The sequence below is a fragment of the Filicampus tigris genome, chromosome 6, assembly GCF_054856515.1.
Source record: "Filicampus tigris isolate MCC_2025a chromosome 6, RoL_Ftig_1.0, whole genome shotgun sequence".
Classification (NCBI taxonomy): Eukaryota; Metazoa; Chordata; class Actinopteri; order Syngnathiformes; family Syngnathidae; genus Filicampus; species Filicampus tigris.
In genome coordinates, this window is record NC_141222.1 from 3,100,652 (window position 1) to 3,119,194 (window position 18,543).

At 39.9% G+C, this 18,543-nt stretch overlaps 2 protein-coding genes across 2 annotated transcripts in view; one reads left to right on the plus strand and one right to left on the minus strand.

The window, feature by feature from the left end:
• Positions 1 to 1,240, minus strand: part of tmem176 (transmembrane protein 176) — a 19,349-nt gene extending 18,109 nt beyond the window's left edge. The window contains exons 1-2 of the mRNA XM_086033416.1: positions 1,076 to 1,240; positions 174 to 302 (exon numbers count right to left, since the gene is read on the minus strand). Of these exons, the coding sequence (XP_085889542.1) occupies positions 174 to 299 (126 nt within the window). The 5' untranslated portion in view covers positions 300 to 302; positions 1,076 to 1,240. The remainder of the gene's footprint in view (positions 1 to 173; positions 303 to 1,075) is intronic.
• On the plus strand, positions 1,196 to 17,631 carry LOC147145472 (uncharacterized). Its single transcript, XM_086033417.1, has 6 exons — positions 1,196 to 1,331; positions 7,106 to 7,189; positions 7,281 to 7,391; positions 13,691 to 13,747; positions 14,960 to 15,112; positions 16,808 to 17,631. The coding sequence occupies exons 2-6, from the start codon at positions 7,115 to 7,117 to the stop codon at positions 16,913 to 16,915; spliced, it is 504 nt and encodes a 167-aa protein (XP_085889543.1). The 5' UTR covers positions 1,196 to 1,331; positions 7,106 to 7,114; the 3' UTR covers positions 16,916 to 17,631.
• Positions 17,632 to 18,543: the final 912 nt, after the last annotated feature.

Sequence of the window (18,543 nt, forward strand, 5' to 3'; positions counted from 1 at the left end):
TTTTTTTGATTTTGGCAAATGGCTGCAATGACACACAAAGTCCCTAACTATAACCATTATGCTATAAGCATAAAAAAAGGTTTGTGATTCATATATACAATCACAAACTTTAGTTCACAACAGTTACGATAATAATGTTTTTTTTCAGGGGTTTGCCTGTCGTTGGAACTCACCCCAATGCATTTGGGTTGTCCACGCTGCTGAGCATCACGTAAAAGTTGCTGTCTGTCAGTTAGTTTAACTGTATTCACATCCTCAAACACCTGCACTGACAGATCCCTTGATACTGCAACAGCCATCACCTGCAAAAGGGCAGCAGATAGTGTCCAAACATCACCGTAAATGTGGAAATGTAAAAAATTGAAATCTTATGTCAATAAACAAACAAAATTCCAAAAGCTCAAAACCTTATTGAAATCCCAAAAGCTAAAGCTGTTGACGTAGGAGTAACATTACGTGATCGTTTGCACGGCAATTTGTATTAAAAATAATATAACATAGAAAGGTTTCTCCGGTTTCCTCCCACATTCCAAAAACATGCTTGGTAAGTGGATTGGACTCTCTAAATTGCCCCTAGGTGTGATTGTGAGTGCGGATGTTTGTCTCTGTGTGCCCTGCGATTGGCTGGCAACCAATTCAGGGTGTCCCCCGCCTACTGCCCGAGGACAGCTAGGATAGCCTCCAGCACGCCCCGCGACCCTTGTGAGGATAAGCGGTATTGATAATGGATCGATGGATAACATAGAAAGGGTGGGTGGAGTAAGTGGTGGTTATTGGAGGTTGTGGTTTATGTTGCACTCACAATCGAAGTGTGCATTTTGTTGGCCCAAATTCAAAATACTGTTTCACATTGCACAATTGGCAACGTGCACAATACATACCAAAGCAACAAAATAACCCCTACCTTCACTCTCGTTGAAGTAAAAAATATATACGTATTTTAAAAATCTGGTTTTGGTTATATGTTGCAACATCGCGACGAGTGCATTTTGTTGGTCCAAATTAAAAATACCGCTTCACATATGGCGCAGTTGGCAATGAACGCAGTACATATAGTACACAAAATAACCCCTACCTTGACTCTCGTTGAAGTTAAAAAATATATAACACCGGGTTTCAGCCACGTTTCTTCTTAAAGCAGCCTAGACAAAAATGTGCGCAAGAAGAAAAAGAGCAGCAGTCTGTGGTGATGTTGATTCCGCGAAACTCCGCCTCCGCTGCGTTTCATGAACTTGGACTGTAGTAATTTTCCTGTTGTGTAACTTCGTTTTCCAGCGCGATTGACACACTTTTCTGCGGTTCTCCTCTGTACTCGCTCATTGTTTGAAGAGGTAAGTTTTATTAGGACGCTCCCTGAATTGTATTTTCTGCTGTCACGATCAATGAAATAGTTACTGTGTCTAATTTTGCTGTTTTCATGGAAGGTTCGCATTTAAAATTAGGTTGTTGGGATGCTCGCAAGTGATTTACTGATGCATACATGCCAGTTACTTTACACAAACAACAACATGTTTTGTGTAGCAACAAGAGACGATGGTGGATGAGAAAATTAGCAGCTGAGCGTCATCATATTGCTTGTCCGCGGAGATAGCGACGTCATTTCAAAAGCGTGCTTGTGCCCGAATGGGCGTGCATGTGAGGCTCCTGCTGCAAATACTACTTTCATAATATTAATTTGTCCTTTTATATGTATATATATATAGATACACACACATATATACATATTCATGTTCATCACTGGGCACATGGCGAGTAATTAGTTGGCAGCATTATTAAGTTATGTGCCCTCCAAAGTCTGAAAATCAGCATGTGGTTTTAAGGACCGTCACTACCGGACACCTCATTTCGGCAATAAAATGAGCACTTTTGATTTTAATGCTAAATGTACTGTTTTCTATCTCTGTACACATGCTCAAAACTATCTGTGGTAGCCACGTTGTGCCTAGCATTGTTGAATATTGTCAACAACTATTATAAAACGTCACTACCGAAACGGTCACTACCGAAACGTTTCGGTAGTTTCGGACATAATGGTTTCGGTGGTGACAATATGTTTATTTTTGAATAAAGTAAGTTTTAAATAATGTAAAACATAGAGACATATGTCATACATAGATCTCTCTGATTTTAACGATATTCTATTTCATATTTTATCTTAATTTGAAGGGAAAAACGCCAAAATGCCTCGCAGATAAAGAGTACAGGCGAAGGGTTTCAATGACCCAGTGAAATCCAAAGAATATTTAATAAAGGAAAGAGAAATAAATAAGAGATGGAAGGAAGAAGGAAAGCTGAAGTCTACCAATGAATTCTCCAGCAGAGAGCAAAGGAAAGTCAGAAGAGCATGTTGGAAAAGACAAGACCACATGTCTCTCAAAAAACAGAGAGAGAGAGGGAATATACATACAGGGAAATGTATGTTACAAAAATGTTTGTCATTCCAATTAAATTTTTATTTGGAAGGTGAAGGTTTTTCAATGATGAAGAGACCTGTGATGGACAGGTGACCGGTCCAGCGTGTACCCTGCTTATGCCCTAAGTCAGCTGCGATCAACTCCAACCCCCCGCAACCCAGAGTACAGCGCAAAGCACTAGAAAATGGAAAAAATAATGTTTCATTAGTTATAATACACGTTAAAAGTTCAAATATAGCAAAAGTAGTTAAGTGATTTCAATGCTACCCTCAGACAAAGTATTAATGCAACAGCAGCAACAATATGATCACTACTGAAATGTTGCAGTCACTACCAAAAAAAAAAATGTTTTTAACAAAAATAAAAAGTATTGAATAACCAACCAACAATTTTTGACAATGATTGTTTAAAGGTATGTTTGTTTTAATTAATGATGACTTTTGAAGTCAATATCATCAAGTTTCTACATTTTACAATGAAAAATAGCATATAAATTTTGATTTATTTTGGAAAAAGTCATATTAAATTCTGTTAAAAATTCATTTTGATTGGTTTTGATGTCAAAACCATATATATTAATTTATAAAAATACTCTGTAGAGGGGGGAATGGAAAAAGTCTGAAAAAAAAAAAAAATATATATATATATATATATATATATATATATATATATATATATATATATATATATATATATATATATATTCATGAGGTACATGTGAGGTGAACAGATTGCCTTATTCAATTACGCAATTGTTTCACAGGCCTTCAATCAATGAATCAATCAATTCACCCATCCACACATGTTGAGTATTGCACGATATAAGCTCAGGTGCAGGACTGCACAATTGCACTAATGTCCGCCAGTTTGTAGAGACTACACAATGTTCTTGTTAAAGAGTCTGACAGCAGCAGGCAAGAAGGAGCGGCGCAATCTCTCCTTTGCACAGCGAGGGTGTAACAGTCTGTCACTGAAGGAGCTGTGGAGTGCTGTTAGGGTGCCCTGGAGGGGGTGGGCCGGGTTGTCCAGCATTGATATTGATGGATTGATATATACTTGTCATGTATAATATTATTTAAAAAGAATCAGTCTGCGCCCCACTGCACTACAAAATTTTTGATTAATTGACCGTAGTGATTTTAAACATCAAAGGTTTTCATTGAAATTATTATTATTATTTTTTGCCTTAATCCTTGCAAGCTAAATTTATGTATTTTTTTAATCAGGAAAACGATATCAACTTGCATTTTCAATTGTTTCAATTTGTTTTGAAGAAATCTATTAAAAACTAACAACTTCAAAATTGCTTCCTGGAAATTTGCAATACGCCCCCCCAGAAGCAGAAGCTGGATAATGATCCTGATCATTTGAATCAGGTGGGTTGCACCAGTGTGACATATAAAACATGCAGGATACCGGCCCTCGAAGGTCATAATTGCCCACCCCTGGTCTATGGGGTATATGAGTCTGTGCCCTAAACATTTGGAAGCCTTGTAAGCAATAGATTCTGTTATCTTTTTGTGTCCCTCCGATGTTGATGGGTCGGGGTTGATGCGTACAGTGACTCAACGACTGAGATTTGCGTTTTTGCTGTGGTGTATCATAACATCATCGTAAACCAAACGATGGTTGAATAGATTCGTTGCGTTGCTGGTGGATGCAGAGACAAGTTGCACTTTTTACGTCTTTGCTCGCCATCTTCCACGGCAAACCCAAAATATAACAAATATGCGATTTCGACTTGCCTTGTCTTGTGTACGAGTCGTTCCTGTGGCGGGTCTTGTGCCATTTTTAGGTCTGTTACTCTGTTAAAACGTGTTAAAACGGAGCGTGTGCAGTGTGACTTGTGGGGTGCGGCGAGCGTGCTGGCTGGCTGGCTAGCTAGCTAGCTTGGAGAGGGCGGCGCGGCGGAGTAACTCATGTGCGCATGCCTCAAAACAACTCAAAATTAGTATTAATAATCTTTTTTTAACGATTATGCCAATTTTGTAATCGTGGAGTGTAATAATCAAAATCGGAATTTAATTTCGATTAATTGCACAGCACAACGCTTGCCTCCCATGATGTAGAAAGGCTGAAAAAAAACAAAAAAAACAAGCCACGTACCAAAACGGGCGTGCTTATCAGAACTGTTCAGAACTTGAAGATATATCATGAGTATAACCTGAGCAACAGACTGCAATGTGGTAAACAGCCTAAAGATTTGCACAATACACACTTAACACGGTCCGCCCCCGGGATGGACTACCCAGCTCTGGTATCCACTATACATTACAGCAGTGTTTTTCAAACTTTTTTGAGTCAAGGCACATTTATTTCATTGAAAAAAATCCCAATTACACCAGCAGCTGAAATTGTGAGAAAAAAAGCTTATTTTAACAAGTGTTACATTGCTTATATAAGCATTTTTTAACATTGAAGAATGACGTTATATTATAATGTCTTGAATAGGAATTAAATAAACAAATTAATTAAATAAATAAAAGAAAGTATTTTATAATGTTTCATATTGATACTTAGTGTGAAACATGGACCTGTTTGGATATACATGCGTCACTAATTCGCTTGTCTCTAAACAAAGACAATTGGCTACCTGCTGCTGCTACCTGCTGGTATGGAAGAGTACTACAATGTAGTTAAGACATGATTACAGTGCCAGGCGCTAGACTGCACAAATTCGATAATTTCCCACGGCACACCTGACAATATCTCGCGGCACACTGGCACACAGTTTGAAAAACACTGCATTACAGGATAATTGGATGGCCTTCTGTTGGCTGACAGAGGTGACCCATGCCAGCCTATGCTGCTGACCCCTTACGCTGACTCTGAACCAGGCCCCCAACACAACTTCAACCGGGCTCCCTGAAGGACGAGAGCCCGGGTGGAGATGACCATCGGCCTCCTGAAAGTCCATGTCCAGTGCCTACATCACCTCAGGGTTCACCCTGCCTGTGATATTATTATGGCATGTGTCGTTCTTCACAATATTGCCACTACTGTGTTAGGAGAGCAAGACTTTGCCCGACAAATTGAAGACCCTGATGACAACCCCATCCACCTGCCAGCTATCCAGGATGGCAGAAGAGTGAAAGACACCATATGTCATAACCTCTTTCGAGTTTAAGTCACCACCATCGTCACCAGCACAACCACCATAGCAGTCAAATAAAGACATAATACATATTTCATTTGGTCTACTTTATTTCCTACAAATAAAAAAAAAATGTTGAGTTAATGTTCCAATAATTAACATACTTAACATAATTCATCTGTGACCATGCACCCACCTCGAATTTGTGCGCCAGTATTTCAATTTCCAGATCTGCCCTCCTAATTTGGCGGTCTGAGTAGAGGAATTTGTGTATTGTTTTTTTTTAGCAGGTGAATGTCGTAAACCTCTTTAACAGGTTACTGGGAATACATAAGTAGGGCATTAAATTATGGAGTTGCACATAAATTCCACCGAATGAACCTCTGCATCTATCTCACTGTCAATCTGTGCAGTGGAAATTTTGAGACCCTCCTCCTGCTGCCCAGCCATGCACTGTTAAAAAGGATGGGAATGTGTTTATACTTAAAGACGAAGCCAACCCCCAAAAAATCTTTACAATATTAAATTCTATGTAGCCTGACTAGTCTAAACACGGCATTCTAATGAATATTATGTTTATTGTGGAATATGAGTTAAGTAGTAAAATCCACCAGTTTTTGTCCATCTCAGCGGGTGGCCAATTTGCCACTTGCTGTTGACTGAAAATGGCATCACAGTTGCTCAAGGTTCAGGTAACGACCAATCAAAGCTCAGTTTCAGAAAACAGGCCACCTGTGATTGGTCGTTACCTAAGCCCTGAGCAATTGTGATGTCATTTTCAGTCGTCGACAGAAGTGACAAAATGGCCGCCCCCTGAGATGTTTGGGTTGACTTCCGCTTTAAAACTTATTTACTGTATTTTTTAAATAGAGTCATTTATTTATGTATGTATGTATGTATTTATTTATTTTGTTTGTTTATGTATTGAATATTCATTCCATTTTCCCTTGGCGGGTTGTAACATTTTAAATGTACTTGTGTGTTTACTGAACATCAACAGAAACATTGTTGAGCATTTTTGCTAATGTTTAGCAATCTTTGCAATGCCCCAAAGAGAAAAAACATGTATGATTTCAATAGAAAACATTTCTTTATTAGCAAACGAGCAGAACTTGATTTTTAGTCATGATAGCTGCTTTCAAATCCTGCATTAGAAAAAAATACAATTAAATACTTAATTTGGAACTTTTTCAAAGAACTTGTGAATTTATGAGTCGTGATTCCTGTCTGGCAAAATGAAGTGGGAGGCTAACGTTGTACAGCAGCTCTTAAGTTGTCCCTCTCTCTCACTACCTTCTGTGCGCCTGAGCAACGTCCAATGTTAATGACTTAGACTAGACAAATGCGACAACAACACACAATCACCAGCATGGCAAACTCAATGTTCATGGGCTGCTGCAAGCGTCCCGCTCGCAAGTCGCCTTTTATCAAATCCTGGTATCATTGCTATTAAACATGCTGACAAAAGTTTGTAATGTATGTAATAACAGTTAGTGTAGATAGTACTTATGTGCAAAACCGTTAACAAACAATCCTCTCCAGATGAACCCTGCCTGTTACACAGTATGTAACTTAATATATGTTGCATAAATTGCAGAAAATCTCAATGGAAGGGTTGATGTCGGCAGATGCAGGCAGAATGCAACGTATCATCTCCTGGTTTGACATCGAAGTGGCTGCGGTGAGTAAACTCAATAGTTTAAATGGAGTTTGAGTTGATATTACTTTGAAAAGTCGCAAATAATGAACAGAGGTCACTCTTTGTATTTTAGGTAGTGACCATCATTTTGGGTCTGTTCCAACTGCTCCTGTCTGCTCCACTGGCTTATACTGAGCAAAGTCTCCCAAACCTCTTCATACTCCCGCTTGTATCAGGAATTATAGTAGGTATCTCACTCAAGTATTTCAAGTCAACAGATGTGAGAGAGATATGGAATGTCACTTGTGTCGACCGTTGACGAGTGAGCTTGATGACTTATGATTGATTGATAATGACCAATATGACATTTGGTGTCGCTTGTCAAATTTTGATGGATGAGGTTGATGAGTGACTGATAGTTGTCCAGTGTGACCTCTGTGGTATTGGCAGCTACGTACTGTATTTCAAATTAGGAATGATTCTAGACCTCTATGATAACTGTGATGTCAGGTGACAAATTAGGTTTGAGTACCTCTATTGCAGGGGTAGGGAACTCAGGTTCCTCGAGAGCCATATCCTGCCTGTTTTGGATCTCTCCCTACTATAACACACCTGATTCAAATAATCAGCTCATCAGCATGCCCGGTAGGAGTCTGAAACGATCCTGATTATTTGAGTCAGGTGTGATGTAGTAGGGAGAGATCCAAAACAGTTTCGGAGATCAGATGACTACAACTGTTCGTGTTTTATTAATTTAATGCTAGCCTCTATTTTGATATATAAGTGCAGTGTTTCCCACACCATGTTAATACTTGGCCTCCCAAGTAAACAGACGGCCACCCAAGATGTTTTCAAGAGAATTTAATAAAAAAAAATATTATATATATATATATATATATATATATATATATATATATATATATATATATATATATATATATATATATATATATATATTAGTGCTGTCAAGCAATTAAAATATTTAATCGTAGTTAATCGCAAGTTTCATAGTTAACTCGTAGTTAATCGTATATTTATATATATATGTATATTTTTTTCTGACCCATTATTTTCTTGAATTTTAATACTCTTATGCAAATACTTTATTAAAGCGAAGTCAACCCAAACATATTATTTTTTTAGGAATATGCTCCATGCAAGCCCACTAGTTGAAACAAGGCATTCTGATAAATATTGCGTTTGTGGAATAAGAGTTAATCCACCTGTTTTTAGTCATCACTGGGGGCGGCCATTTTGTCACGCCTTTAAACTGAAAATGATATCATAGTTGCTCAGGGCTCTCGTAACAACCAATCACAGCTCATCTGTTTTCTGAAACTGAGCCATGATTGGTCATTATTTGAGCCCTCAGCGCATCTGTGATGTCATTTTCAGTCGACAGAAGTAATAAAATGGCCGACCCCTGAGATGGTAAAAAATGGATGGAATTTACACCTTAAGTCATATTCCACAAACACAATATTAATCAGAATGCCTTGTTTGAACTAGGGGGCCTGCATAGAACATATTCTTGAAAAAAAAAAAAAGTTTGGGTTGACTTTCCCTTCAATTGAAAAAAACAAGCATTCAACTCACGCGAACAGCCCCTCAGCCCTTTTCAAACATACACACACACACACACACACACACGCGCGTGTCTTTCAGCTGTTACTAAAAGCATGCTACTGAACACCAATTGATTGGCTAACCTTGTCTTGCTTTAGAGAGAAAATATACATGACAAACACAACGCTGAATTTTAAGGGCAAGCAAGGAAAGTCTATAAAAAAATCTAATCTAAGCAATATATGCAACGTAGGATTTATCTGTATGCACAGTATTTATGTAAATGCTGTAGCTACATATGATCTAAGCTAAATATTAGCTGGATATGTGCATTTGTGTGTTGAACTTGTTGCAATTAGACGTACTTAGCCGATTCTGACTTTGGGTCATGAGCCGCATTGCGTCATTCTATGGCTAGGCGTCCGCACGGGCAGGATGACCGACCCCGTGAAGGGCGACTGCTGCCACCGGGGTTGTCCCAGCTGGAGATCTGTGGGAATTGGCCCGCCCAGAGTCGCCGCCGCCGCTGCCCGGCCGGGGCGAAGCGAGCCGAGGAGCTGATCGCGAGTGGGGTCGAGCTAACATGTTATTGCTACGCAGCTTCGGCGGCAGGAGTCGGAGGCTGCGCACACATTTTTTTTTTTTAATCGGTCGTACTTTGTTCGTAGCTCTTCCACGCGGCTAACTAGGAATCGAGACTTAGCGGCAAGAGCCCGAGGCTGCGCACACATTTTTTTTTAATCAATCGTACTTTGTTCGTAGCTCTTCCGCGCGGCTAACTAGGAATCGAAACTTAGCACCGACATTCTAAAATCTGAACGGTTCCTGGTGAACCGGAATGATGGAACTGATTCCACTCGAATCCGGGGTTTCGGTGCCCAACCCTAAGCAAGTTACAGCCGTGCATGTGTCTGCCGAGCAATTCATCCTCATCGTCAATATTTTGAAGCAGATGTAACGCCTCCTCTACTCTAAAGCTTTTTTTTTTCAAGATGCAAGTATGGATCATTGTGACCAGCAGTGTCTTTATCAATGCAGCCGCTGGTTGCTATTGAAACCTTAATCACGCGATCAAAAACAGGTCGCGACCGTAGATACCGCATGTAACGTTAAGATTGTCGTAACAATTTTTACTCTGAAAATTCACTAGAATGCACGATATAAAGAGTAAAATAACCCCCCAAAAAATTGCCCCACCCCCGCCGGCGTTCACCCACCCAGGTAGATTTCAAATCTGTGGGAAACACTGAAGTGTTTTGAATTTTTTTCTTTGTAATATGTAACTCGGGTTTTGGACAGGTGGGATACAGGTTTGTTGGCCAACAAATGTTCAGGGAGTTTGTGTGAATGCTTATGTACACCTCTTCATCCGTTCTGGTCATCAATGACGTAGAGACTCTCCTCTATTTAGAACTGTACTACCTCCAAATCTTTGCTTTTAGTGAGCCAGACCTCCTAAATAAACATTTCTAACCGATACGCGTAACAATCGCTTTGACAACAATGTTGCTGAGCTGGAAAGAAAAGCAAGTTTCTGTAGTCACCAATGACCAAATCTTACCATAAAACATAACAGTAGCGAAATCTTTGGCAAAACGTGACAACCAGCTGGATAAGTTTGAGAACAACCGATCACCTTTCATCAAAATGGTGAGATCACCTCTCTTGGGGTTCGGTCAGGCTGCCTTTGTGGGCCTGGCGGACAGCCCTGAGTCCATGGGTGTGGTTGATCTGGCGCGCTTGCCTGCGCTTCCCCTTTTGGATGTCGGAGGCCGAGTACGCCCGTCCGTCCTCATTGGGTCAACATAGCAACTCCGGACGAATGACTAACATGCACGTGACAGTGTTAGTTCACTAAATATCTCTGTGGACACACCTCTGGGATTTAGTTCACTCACAAATATGACACGGCCTGTATTATTACAGCATTTCCTGGACTGTTCTCTCTCTTGCATTCTAGATAGAGTTCTTACAGCTGTTTAGGCACTGCAAGGCTTACTCTCGCCATACACCCACACACATTTGCATTTGAAGTTTTGTGTTATTAGCCATCTGACCTGCTATGCACTGTCCAATACATTTTGTAATATAGCCGTACACCACAGAATCCATCGTTACCTCTGTCAGCAGTTACATCATCAGTCCTCACCAGTGAGTCCACTCCTAATTAGCAAGCACACATGCCCAGAACATAAACTGTATCTCTAACATGTTATTACTGAATATTGATTTCCTGTTCTTGAGTCATCACTGTTTTACACTGTCACATAAAACCTTTATATTGATATTCTAAAGGTGCTTTTTATTGTAGATTTGACTAACTGCACCTACTTTCTTCATATCAAGAGTGTCTTTCAAGTTGTGAAGGGTGAACAGATCTCAAAACAGTGGATCACGCTTTTCAGTTGCTAAAAACAAAACAGAAGGGAGGCAGGCAGACCCACAAACAAGCAACAACTGAAGTACAATGGCACTATCAATCAATCAATCAATCACATTTTATTTATATAGCACTTTTCATTCATAAAAATGCAACTCAAAGTGCTTTAAAACATTCAAAGCAAAACATAGAATTATCTTCAATCAAAAGAAAAGATAAATTATTTAAAAGTTGTTGAAAGCCAAACTAAAAAGGTGTGTCTTGAGCTTCCTCTTAAAAATATCAACAGTCTCTGCAGACCTGACATCCTCTGGCAGGCTATTCCAAAGGTGAGGACCAAAATGGCTGAATGCAGCCTCGCCATGCATTTTGGTCCTCACCCTTGGAATAAATAAAAGGCCGGCGCCAGAGGACCTCAGGATCCGCGAGGGCTGGTATGATAAAAGCAAATCAGATAAATAAGATGGCCCAAGACCATTAACACATTTATAAACTAATAAAAGTACTTTAAAATCGATCCTGAAACACACAGGGAGCCAATGCAGCAATTTCAAAACTGGCGTAATGTGCTCCCGCCCTCTGGTTCTCGTCAGCACCCGAGCGGCTGAATTCTGCAGTAGTTGCAGTGGTGAAATGCTCTTTTTCGGGAGGCCAGAGAGCAGGGCATTACAGTAATCTAAACGACAGGAAATAAAGGCATGCATCAGCACTTCCGTGTTAGCCTGAGAGAGAAACGGGCGGACTCTGGCGATATTCTTAAGGTGATAAAAACCAATCTTGGTTACATTTTTAATATGAGGAATAAAACTGAGCTCAGAGTCAAAAATGACGCCAAGGTTCTTCACACAGTGTGAGGGATTAAAAATGTGTAGTTTTGGTAAAAGCTTCTCTCTCTGACCTTCGGGACCGATAACTAAAACCTCAGTCTTGTCCTCATTGAGCTGTAGGAAATTATCTGCCATCCATGACTTGACATCTAAAATGCAATTTAAAAGGGTATCAATGGGTCCTGTGTCATCAGGAGACACGGCAATATACAGCTGCGTGTCATCAGCATAGCTGTGAAAGCTGATGCCGTGTCCCCTGATGACATCCCCGAGGGGAAGCATATAAAGATTAAAAAGTAAGGGGCCTAAAATCGAACCTTGAGGAACCCCACATTTAATTTCATGAGTTTTAGAGGAACAAGTATCCATACTTACAAAGAAATATCGGTCTGTGAGATAGGAATAAAACCAGTCAAAAACAGTACCAGAGATGCCCACTAGATTTTTAAGTCTATTTAATCAAATTTGGTGATCTACTGTATCAAAAGCAGCGCTTAGATCCAGTAGCACCAAGACTGTGAGTTTTCTCACGTCTGCAGTGCACCTAATATCATTTAAGATCCTTAAAAGAGCAGTCTCCGTACTGTGGTTCATCCTAAAACCAGATTGATATTTCTCCAAAATATTATTTGTATTTAAAAAATGATTCAACTGGATGAAAACCAGTTTTTCTAAAATCTTACTTAAAAACGGTAAGTTGGATACGGGTCTGTAGTTATTAAAAACGCTCGGGTCAGAACCGCTCTTCTTCAGAAGGGGCTTCACCACCGCCGTTTTAAAGGCAGCAGGGAAGACGCCTGTCTGAAGAGAGCAATTGACTATATTTAAAATTTGTTCTTCAAAAAATCCATAAAATGTCTTAAAAAGAAATGTGGGAATTGGATCCAAAAGGCAGGTTGTTGGGTTTACCTGGGAGAAAACTCGAACAAGTGTCCTTGCATCAACCAGGGCAAAACTTTCCAGTGTTTCCTCATGTAAATATGATTGTCCGGGTTTATTAAAACTTGTGTTTTGACGGGCTAAAAGACTGGATCTTATGTCATCGATTTTACTTCTGAAGTGGTCTGCAAAGTCCTCACAGAGAGCATCTGTTGGTCTCTGTGGGGACTTATTAAAATCAGAACTAGTTAAAAGTTCAAAGGTGGAGAAGAGAACCCTGGGGTTGTTTTTATTGACTGTAATGAGGTTTGAGAAATAGGAAGATCTTGCCAGTTTTACTATTTTATTGTAAGATTTCAGTTGTTCGCATAAAATTTCATAGTGTACTGTAAGTTTACTTTTTCTCCACCTCCTCTCTGCACTCCTGCATTTTCTCTTTGATATTTTGATAGCATTGTTTCTCCACGGGGGTACAGTCTTTGTTTTTGTTGTTTTAATTAAAAGTGGAGCTACTGAATCTAATGATGATTTAAGATGTAGGTTAAAATTGTCAACAATAAGATCACAGGGTGCAGGTAAAATGTCAGCAGGAGTGTTTTTTAAGATCTCGATAAAATTTGCTGCCACCTCAGAAGATAGGTAGCGTTTCTTCACTGTTCTGACCGGGACTGCTAGATGGTTAAAACTGGCGATGTTAAAATAGACACAGTAGTGGTCTGACACTGCCAAGTCAACAACAGAGGACACACCAGCAGACAAGCCATAGCCACTAGAGCGGGTACTCAGAAGTTTATGAATTCTGCTTCACAGTGCAGGCAATCATTGACTGTAAAGTGATTATTGTGCGCGTGTACATATATGTGTGTGTGTGTGTGTATGCGTGTTTTACAGATTGTGGCAGGTGGATCAATTGCCATGGCAAATAAGAGAAATCCCAGCAGACTTTTGGTAAGATAAGTCGGCCAAATAATAACTTCATCTCAAAGGTTCCAGAAACAACTGCAGGATTATAATCTAAATACTTAACAGATTATTACACCTCTCTCAGTTTTTTTGACAGTTAAATGGGTTACGTTGGGACCCGCGCACAACAACACCGAGCGCGGCACTGACTTGTTGGACGAGGCTGCTGCGATCGATCGGGCTCATTTGATCGTAAGCTTGTGAGCTACCGAACGTAATAAACAAGAAACCGAAAAGGCAGAAAAACAAAACATGCCTGACATTACACAAACTATTTCTGTTGGAGGAATCCTCCGAAAGGTATTAAATGTAAGTGCGTTCCTTTTGGACCAAACAAAATGTAAACAATTTTGCAAATGGATAAATTCAAGTATGATTTCCTTGTGTAAACAAAGTGCGTTGGATAATAATTCATATTAATCATCATTTTTTACAATCATGACAACTTTGTGATACTTGAGTGTACTAATTGTACTTGAATTTCGATTAATTGCACAGCCCTACCAGGGGCGGAGCCAGAATGTGGCTAATGGGCGGGCCTGGAAAAATCAGGGCGGGCCTGAATATTTCTCTCACTGAGCACAATCGTCCTATCCCGACACATCGTATATTCAAATAAAATGATCAACTGAATAATATGAAGTCCAGATCTTCCTTAGCCAACCACAATTATGCCATTCTTAATATTCAATACAATAAAAAACACAAATTCAAAAATAATTTAATCATTTACTAAAAATTTTAAAGTATATATTTTTTTCATGAATCTCATTGGGTGGGCAGTCGGTCAATCTGGGTGGGCCTGTGCACACCCGGGCCCACCCATGGCTCCGCCCCTGAGCCCTACCAAGTCTTGGTATTTTTGCAAGACTCACGCAGGTCGGTGCAGTTCGAAACAGTCGGTTTGCTTGGTAAAAAATAACAACAACAAATATGGGCAAAAGCTGCTGCAATGGACTGCTCCTCTGTCGGTGCCGTGCTCGCATGGCCATGCATTGTCATTGACAAACTCATATTCTGTTTTTATTGACATTTGACTCAATGTCCCAACTGTATTGGAATTGGACTTTGTAATTATTGTTCAATTACATATATCTAGTGTGTTGTACATACCATGTAAGAATGTTCCTGGTTATTTCCATATAATATTGCATTCTCACGTGTACTTAAAAATGTCTCACTTGATCCCCTCTGCAGCTTCAAGGTTCTGCCTGCAGTAATGGAGTTGGCTTGCTGAGTGCCCTGCTTGCCTTCTGCCTTTACTGCTTCTACCTCAGCAGTGTAAGCAGCAAAGATCCATGTCCGTCAGTGGCCATTGATGAATATGGTTGTCCTGCCAAAGCCCTGCTTGTAAGTTTATTGATGCCATCAGAGCGCTTTCTCGACATGAAAAGCCAAAAGATGAAAAACAAGCACAACGGTACCTCGACTTACTCCGCCTTGTGAATTTTTCGAGTTATGAGCTGTCGCTTGGTTAATTTTTTGCTTTGTATTGTGAGCTAAAATGTCGACAACTCGAATTACTACAGGAAACTATTTACAAGCAAATAATCGCCCAAGTCATTATTTTCTGTTTCCTCAGAAAACACTTAAAACTGAACCACATTCTGATGATCTTATATGTATTCCTAATTTCATTTCAGGTGTAAAATTGAATGATCTGTTGAATTAAGGATGCAGCCGATTTTACCACAGGTGGCCAGCAACCTAAGGAGGAAAAAATTAATTTTGTCAAAATATGACTTGGGCGACTATTTTAAGAGACTGACGAAATGTCAATAGGATACACACCTCTCAAAACCGGGATTTCATTGCTCAACTTTTATAGAGCACTTTAAAAACTACCACCTCGGCATAAAAAGTTATGTACATGGAGTAAAAACAGACATACAAAAACAAACACAGAACTCCTCCACTTGGGGCAGGATCTCATCCCGACCTGTAGAGGGCACTCCACCCGTTTCCGATTGAGGACCATAGTGACAATTTTGGAGGTGCTGATTTTCATCCCAACCGCAGCCTTGGCGGAGTCCTACCCTCACTGGAAACGAATCCGGCAATGCGGACCAAACTCTGACATGGGTGGTACAGGGACAAAGCAGCCCGTATTAGGGGGCTCGGTACCCCGTCCTACCAAAGCACAGAACTCCGCGAAGGACATGGTTGAACGCCTTCTCCAAATCCACAAAGCACTTGTAAACTGGTTGAGCGAACTCCTATCTTGTGTCAAAGAACAAGAATTGTGACTTCTTGCGTCAGTACTGGCAACTAATGAATATTAAATGAGGAGTTTATATATTTGTGTGTCGTTTTCCTTTTCTGAGACATTTTTTTTTTGCTCACAGTTGAATATGGACTTATATTTGGAGATTTTTTTCTGGACTTGAATATGAAGAAGATATAATGGATTATCATGAATGGACACTGATGTGCATGCTTGTAGAATTGTCGTTGTTACAGTTAGCTTCTCAACTTTCTGTTGGTTTGATAATCGTAATTATTAGGTAATAAGGGGCTGGTGTGTAAAGCGCCATGATTCAGTGTCATGTCACGTGGTGTTGGTGACTATGGTAACAAGTGGGTGCTTGGCTCACATGTCGTAAGTGGTGAATGCCGGGTAATTTAAATAGGCGTGCTTACCAGTTGCACGGGAGAGAGAGTCGGCGCTGGGTCGCCATATTTTCTGTTGACCACTTCGCTACGCTTCATTTTACTTCGTTATGCCATGATGAGCTACATCCAAACCATCCAGAGTGTGTAGCCGTGAAAGCAACTGTTTTATTAAAATCGATCAAAGCGCATTCAAGACTCAGTGTGATTCAACTGTCACGTCACCATAGCAACAAGCCGCGCGTCAGACAGGTACCGAACCCACCCTCTTTCTCGAAGAAGCGACAAGGCTGCTTGGAGTCGCTACACTGAGTTTGAAACATGAGTAACGTAATGCACGCTGTGATTGCGACATCTGTTATCCTCATAGTGGTCAATGGACTGGTCAACTTATAAGATGTCTTGTCCCTTAAACAAGGCATCTGTCTATTGCAGGCATACTGCTGGAGTGTGACACTACTGCTGCTGCTTTATGACATTGGTGCCATTGTCCTGCACGTCCTCATTTCAGTCCACGCTCTCAAAGCCCTCAAAACCGGCTGATATCTGGACGGAGGCATCCTCAGAGACATTCATGTGCAGAGAAATAACAAACTGAAATGAAATGACAACTTCTCAGATGTATTCCTTAGGGATGTAACGATTAATCGATTCAAAATCGATCCGCCACGATTAATCGATTCGATTAATCGAAAAATCGAGTTGATTAAATTCATCTAGAAAATTATGTCTCGAAACTTTTTCATTCCAGATGCATAGCACATTTTGAATGTGTAGATGAAATTATGCTTTTGCGCCAAACATCATTGCGTATTGTGTTTGTGGATGGCTGCAGAACCACACTAGTGCACAGAGACAAGCATGGTAACAATTTTTAAAAAATCAAATCGAATCGAAAATCGGGAACTGAAAATCGAATCGAATCGGGGCTTGAGTGCATCGTTACATCCCTAGTATTCCTATATAAGTACTGATTGGTTGTTTGACTGATTGAACATATACAAATATAACAGAGATACTTATATTGAAAAAAGTATTATTGAGAGAAAGAAAAAAACATCAATAGTAGTCTTCGTTCAGCAACGTTAAAAAATTCAAAAGGATTAGGAAGAAGTAAAAAAACTTCTAGTCCTTCCCCTTGTACTTTATGAATTTTTACTCATTTCATATTACTCAAGTACATTATGCATACTTGTACAGAAATGTAAGAAAACAATAATAAACAAAAACAAACAAAAAACATTTGTATACACATTACATGCGCATATGCGTACACACGGGCACACACAAGGACAAAATTGTTGTTACCGTACTATTAATGAAGGATAATTTATAATTATAAAAGAAAGAAAAATAACAATAGTAATAGTGATAGTAATAATACTACTTACAATGGCAGCACGGTTAGCACATCTGCCTCACAGTTCAGAGGTCGAGGTCGTGGGTTCGATCCCGGCTCAGGCCTCCCTGTGTGGAGTTTGCGTGTTCCCCGTGCCTGTGTAGGTTTTCTCCGGGTACTCCGGTTTCCTCCCACATTCCAAAAACATGCATGGTAAGTACATTGGACACTCTAAATTGCCCCTGGGTGTGATTGTGAGTGTGGTTGTTTGTTTGTCTCTGTGTGCCCTGCGATTGGCTGGCAACCAATTCGGGGTGTCCCCCGCCTACTGCCCGAAGACAGCTGGGATATGCTCCAGCACGCCCGCGACCCTTGTGAGGATAAGCGGTATGGACAATGGATGGATGGATAATCCTAATAATAATAGTAATAATAAAGGAAAAATAATTTTAAAAAACCCCAATAAAATCAGAAAGTGCTTTTGATTGTAGTCCAACAGAATCATTTAAAACAAAGTCATGAAACAGGCCAGTTAAAAAATGATGGTACCCCTAAAAAAGACTTATTAGTATATATATTCAACCAAGGTGTGTCCTCTAATTCAAACATGTGGATGATTCTCCACGAGTAGAACGTAACACGCCTGGTTATTAAATGAAAATCATATTAGTTTGTTTCCTTAACTTGGGCATAAAATATTTTGAACAAAATGAAAAAGAGCTGCCTGGTGCCGACCACACCGGCTGACTTTAGCACTAGAACTACCATGTCTGTCATTTTTACGTTTCTCAAACTTTGATGTGTTGCTCTGTTTTATATAGATTAATGATGT

Excerpts from the sequence above, each read along its gene's own strand:
- LOC147145472 (XM_086033417.1), top strand. The coding sequence starts at position 7,115 with ATGGAAGGGTTGATGTCGGCAGATGCAGGCAGAATGCAACGTATCATC. Across the intron at positions 13,748-14,959 it reads GAAATCCCAGCAGACTTTTG|CTTCAAGGTTCTGCCTGCAG; the intron begins GTAAGATAAGTC and ends TCCCCTCTGCAG. Across the intron at positions 15,113-16,807 it reads GTCCTGCCAAAGCCCTGCTT|GCATACTGCTGGAGTGTGAC; the intron begins GTAAGTTTATTG and ends TGTCTATTGCAG.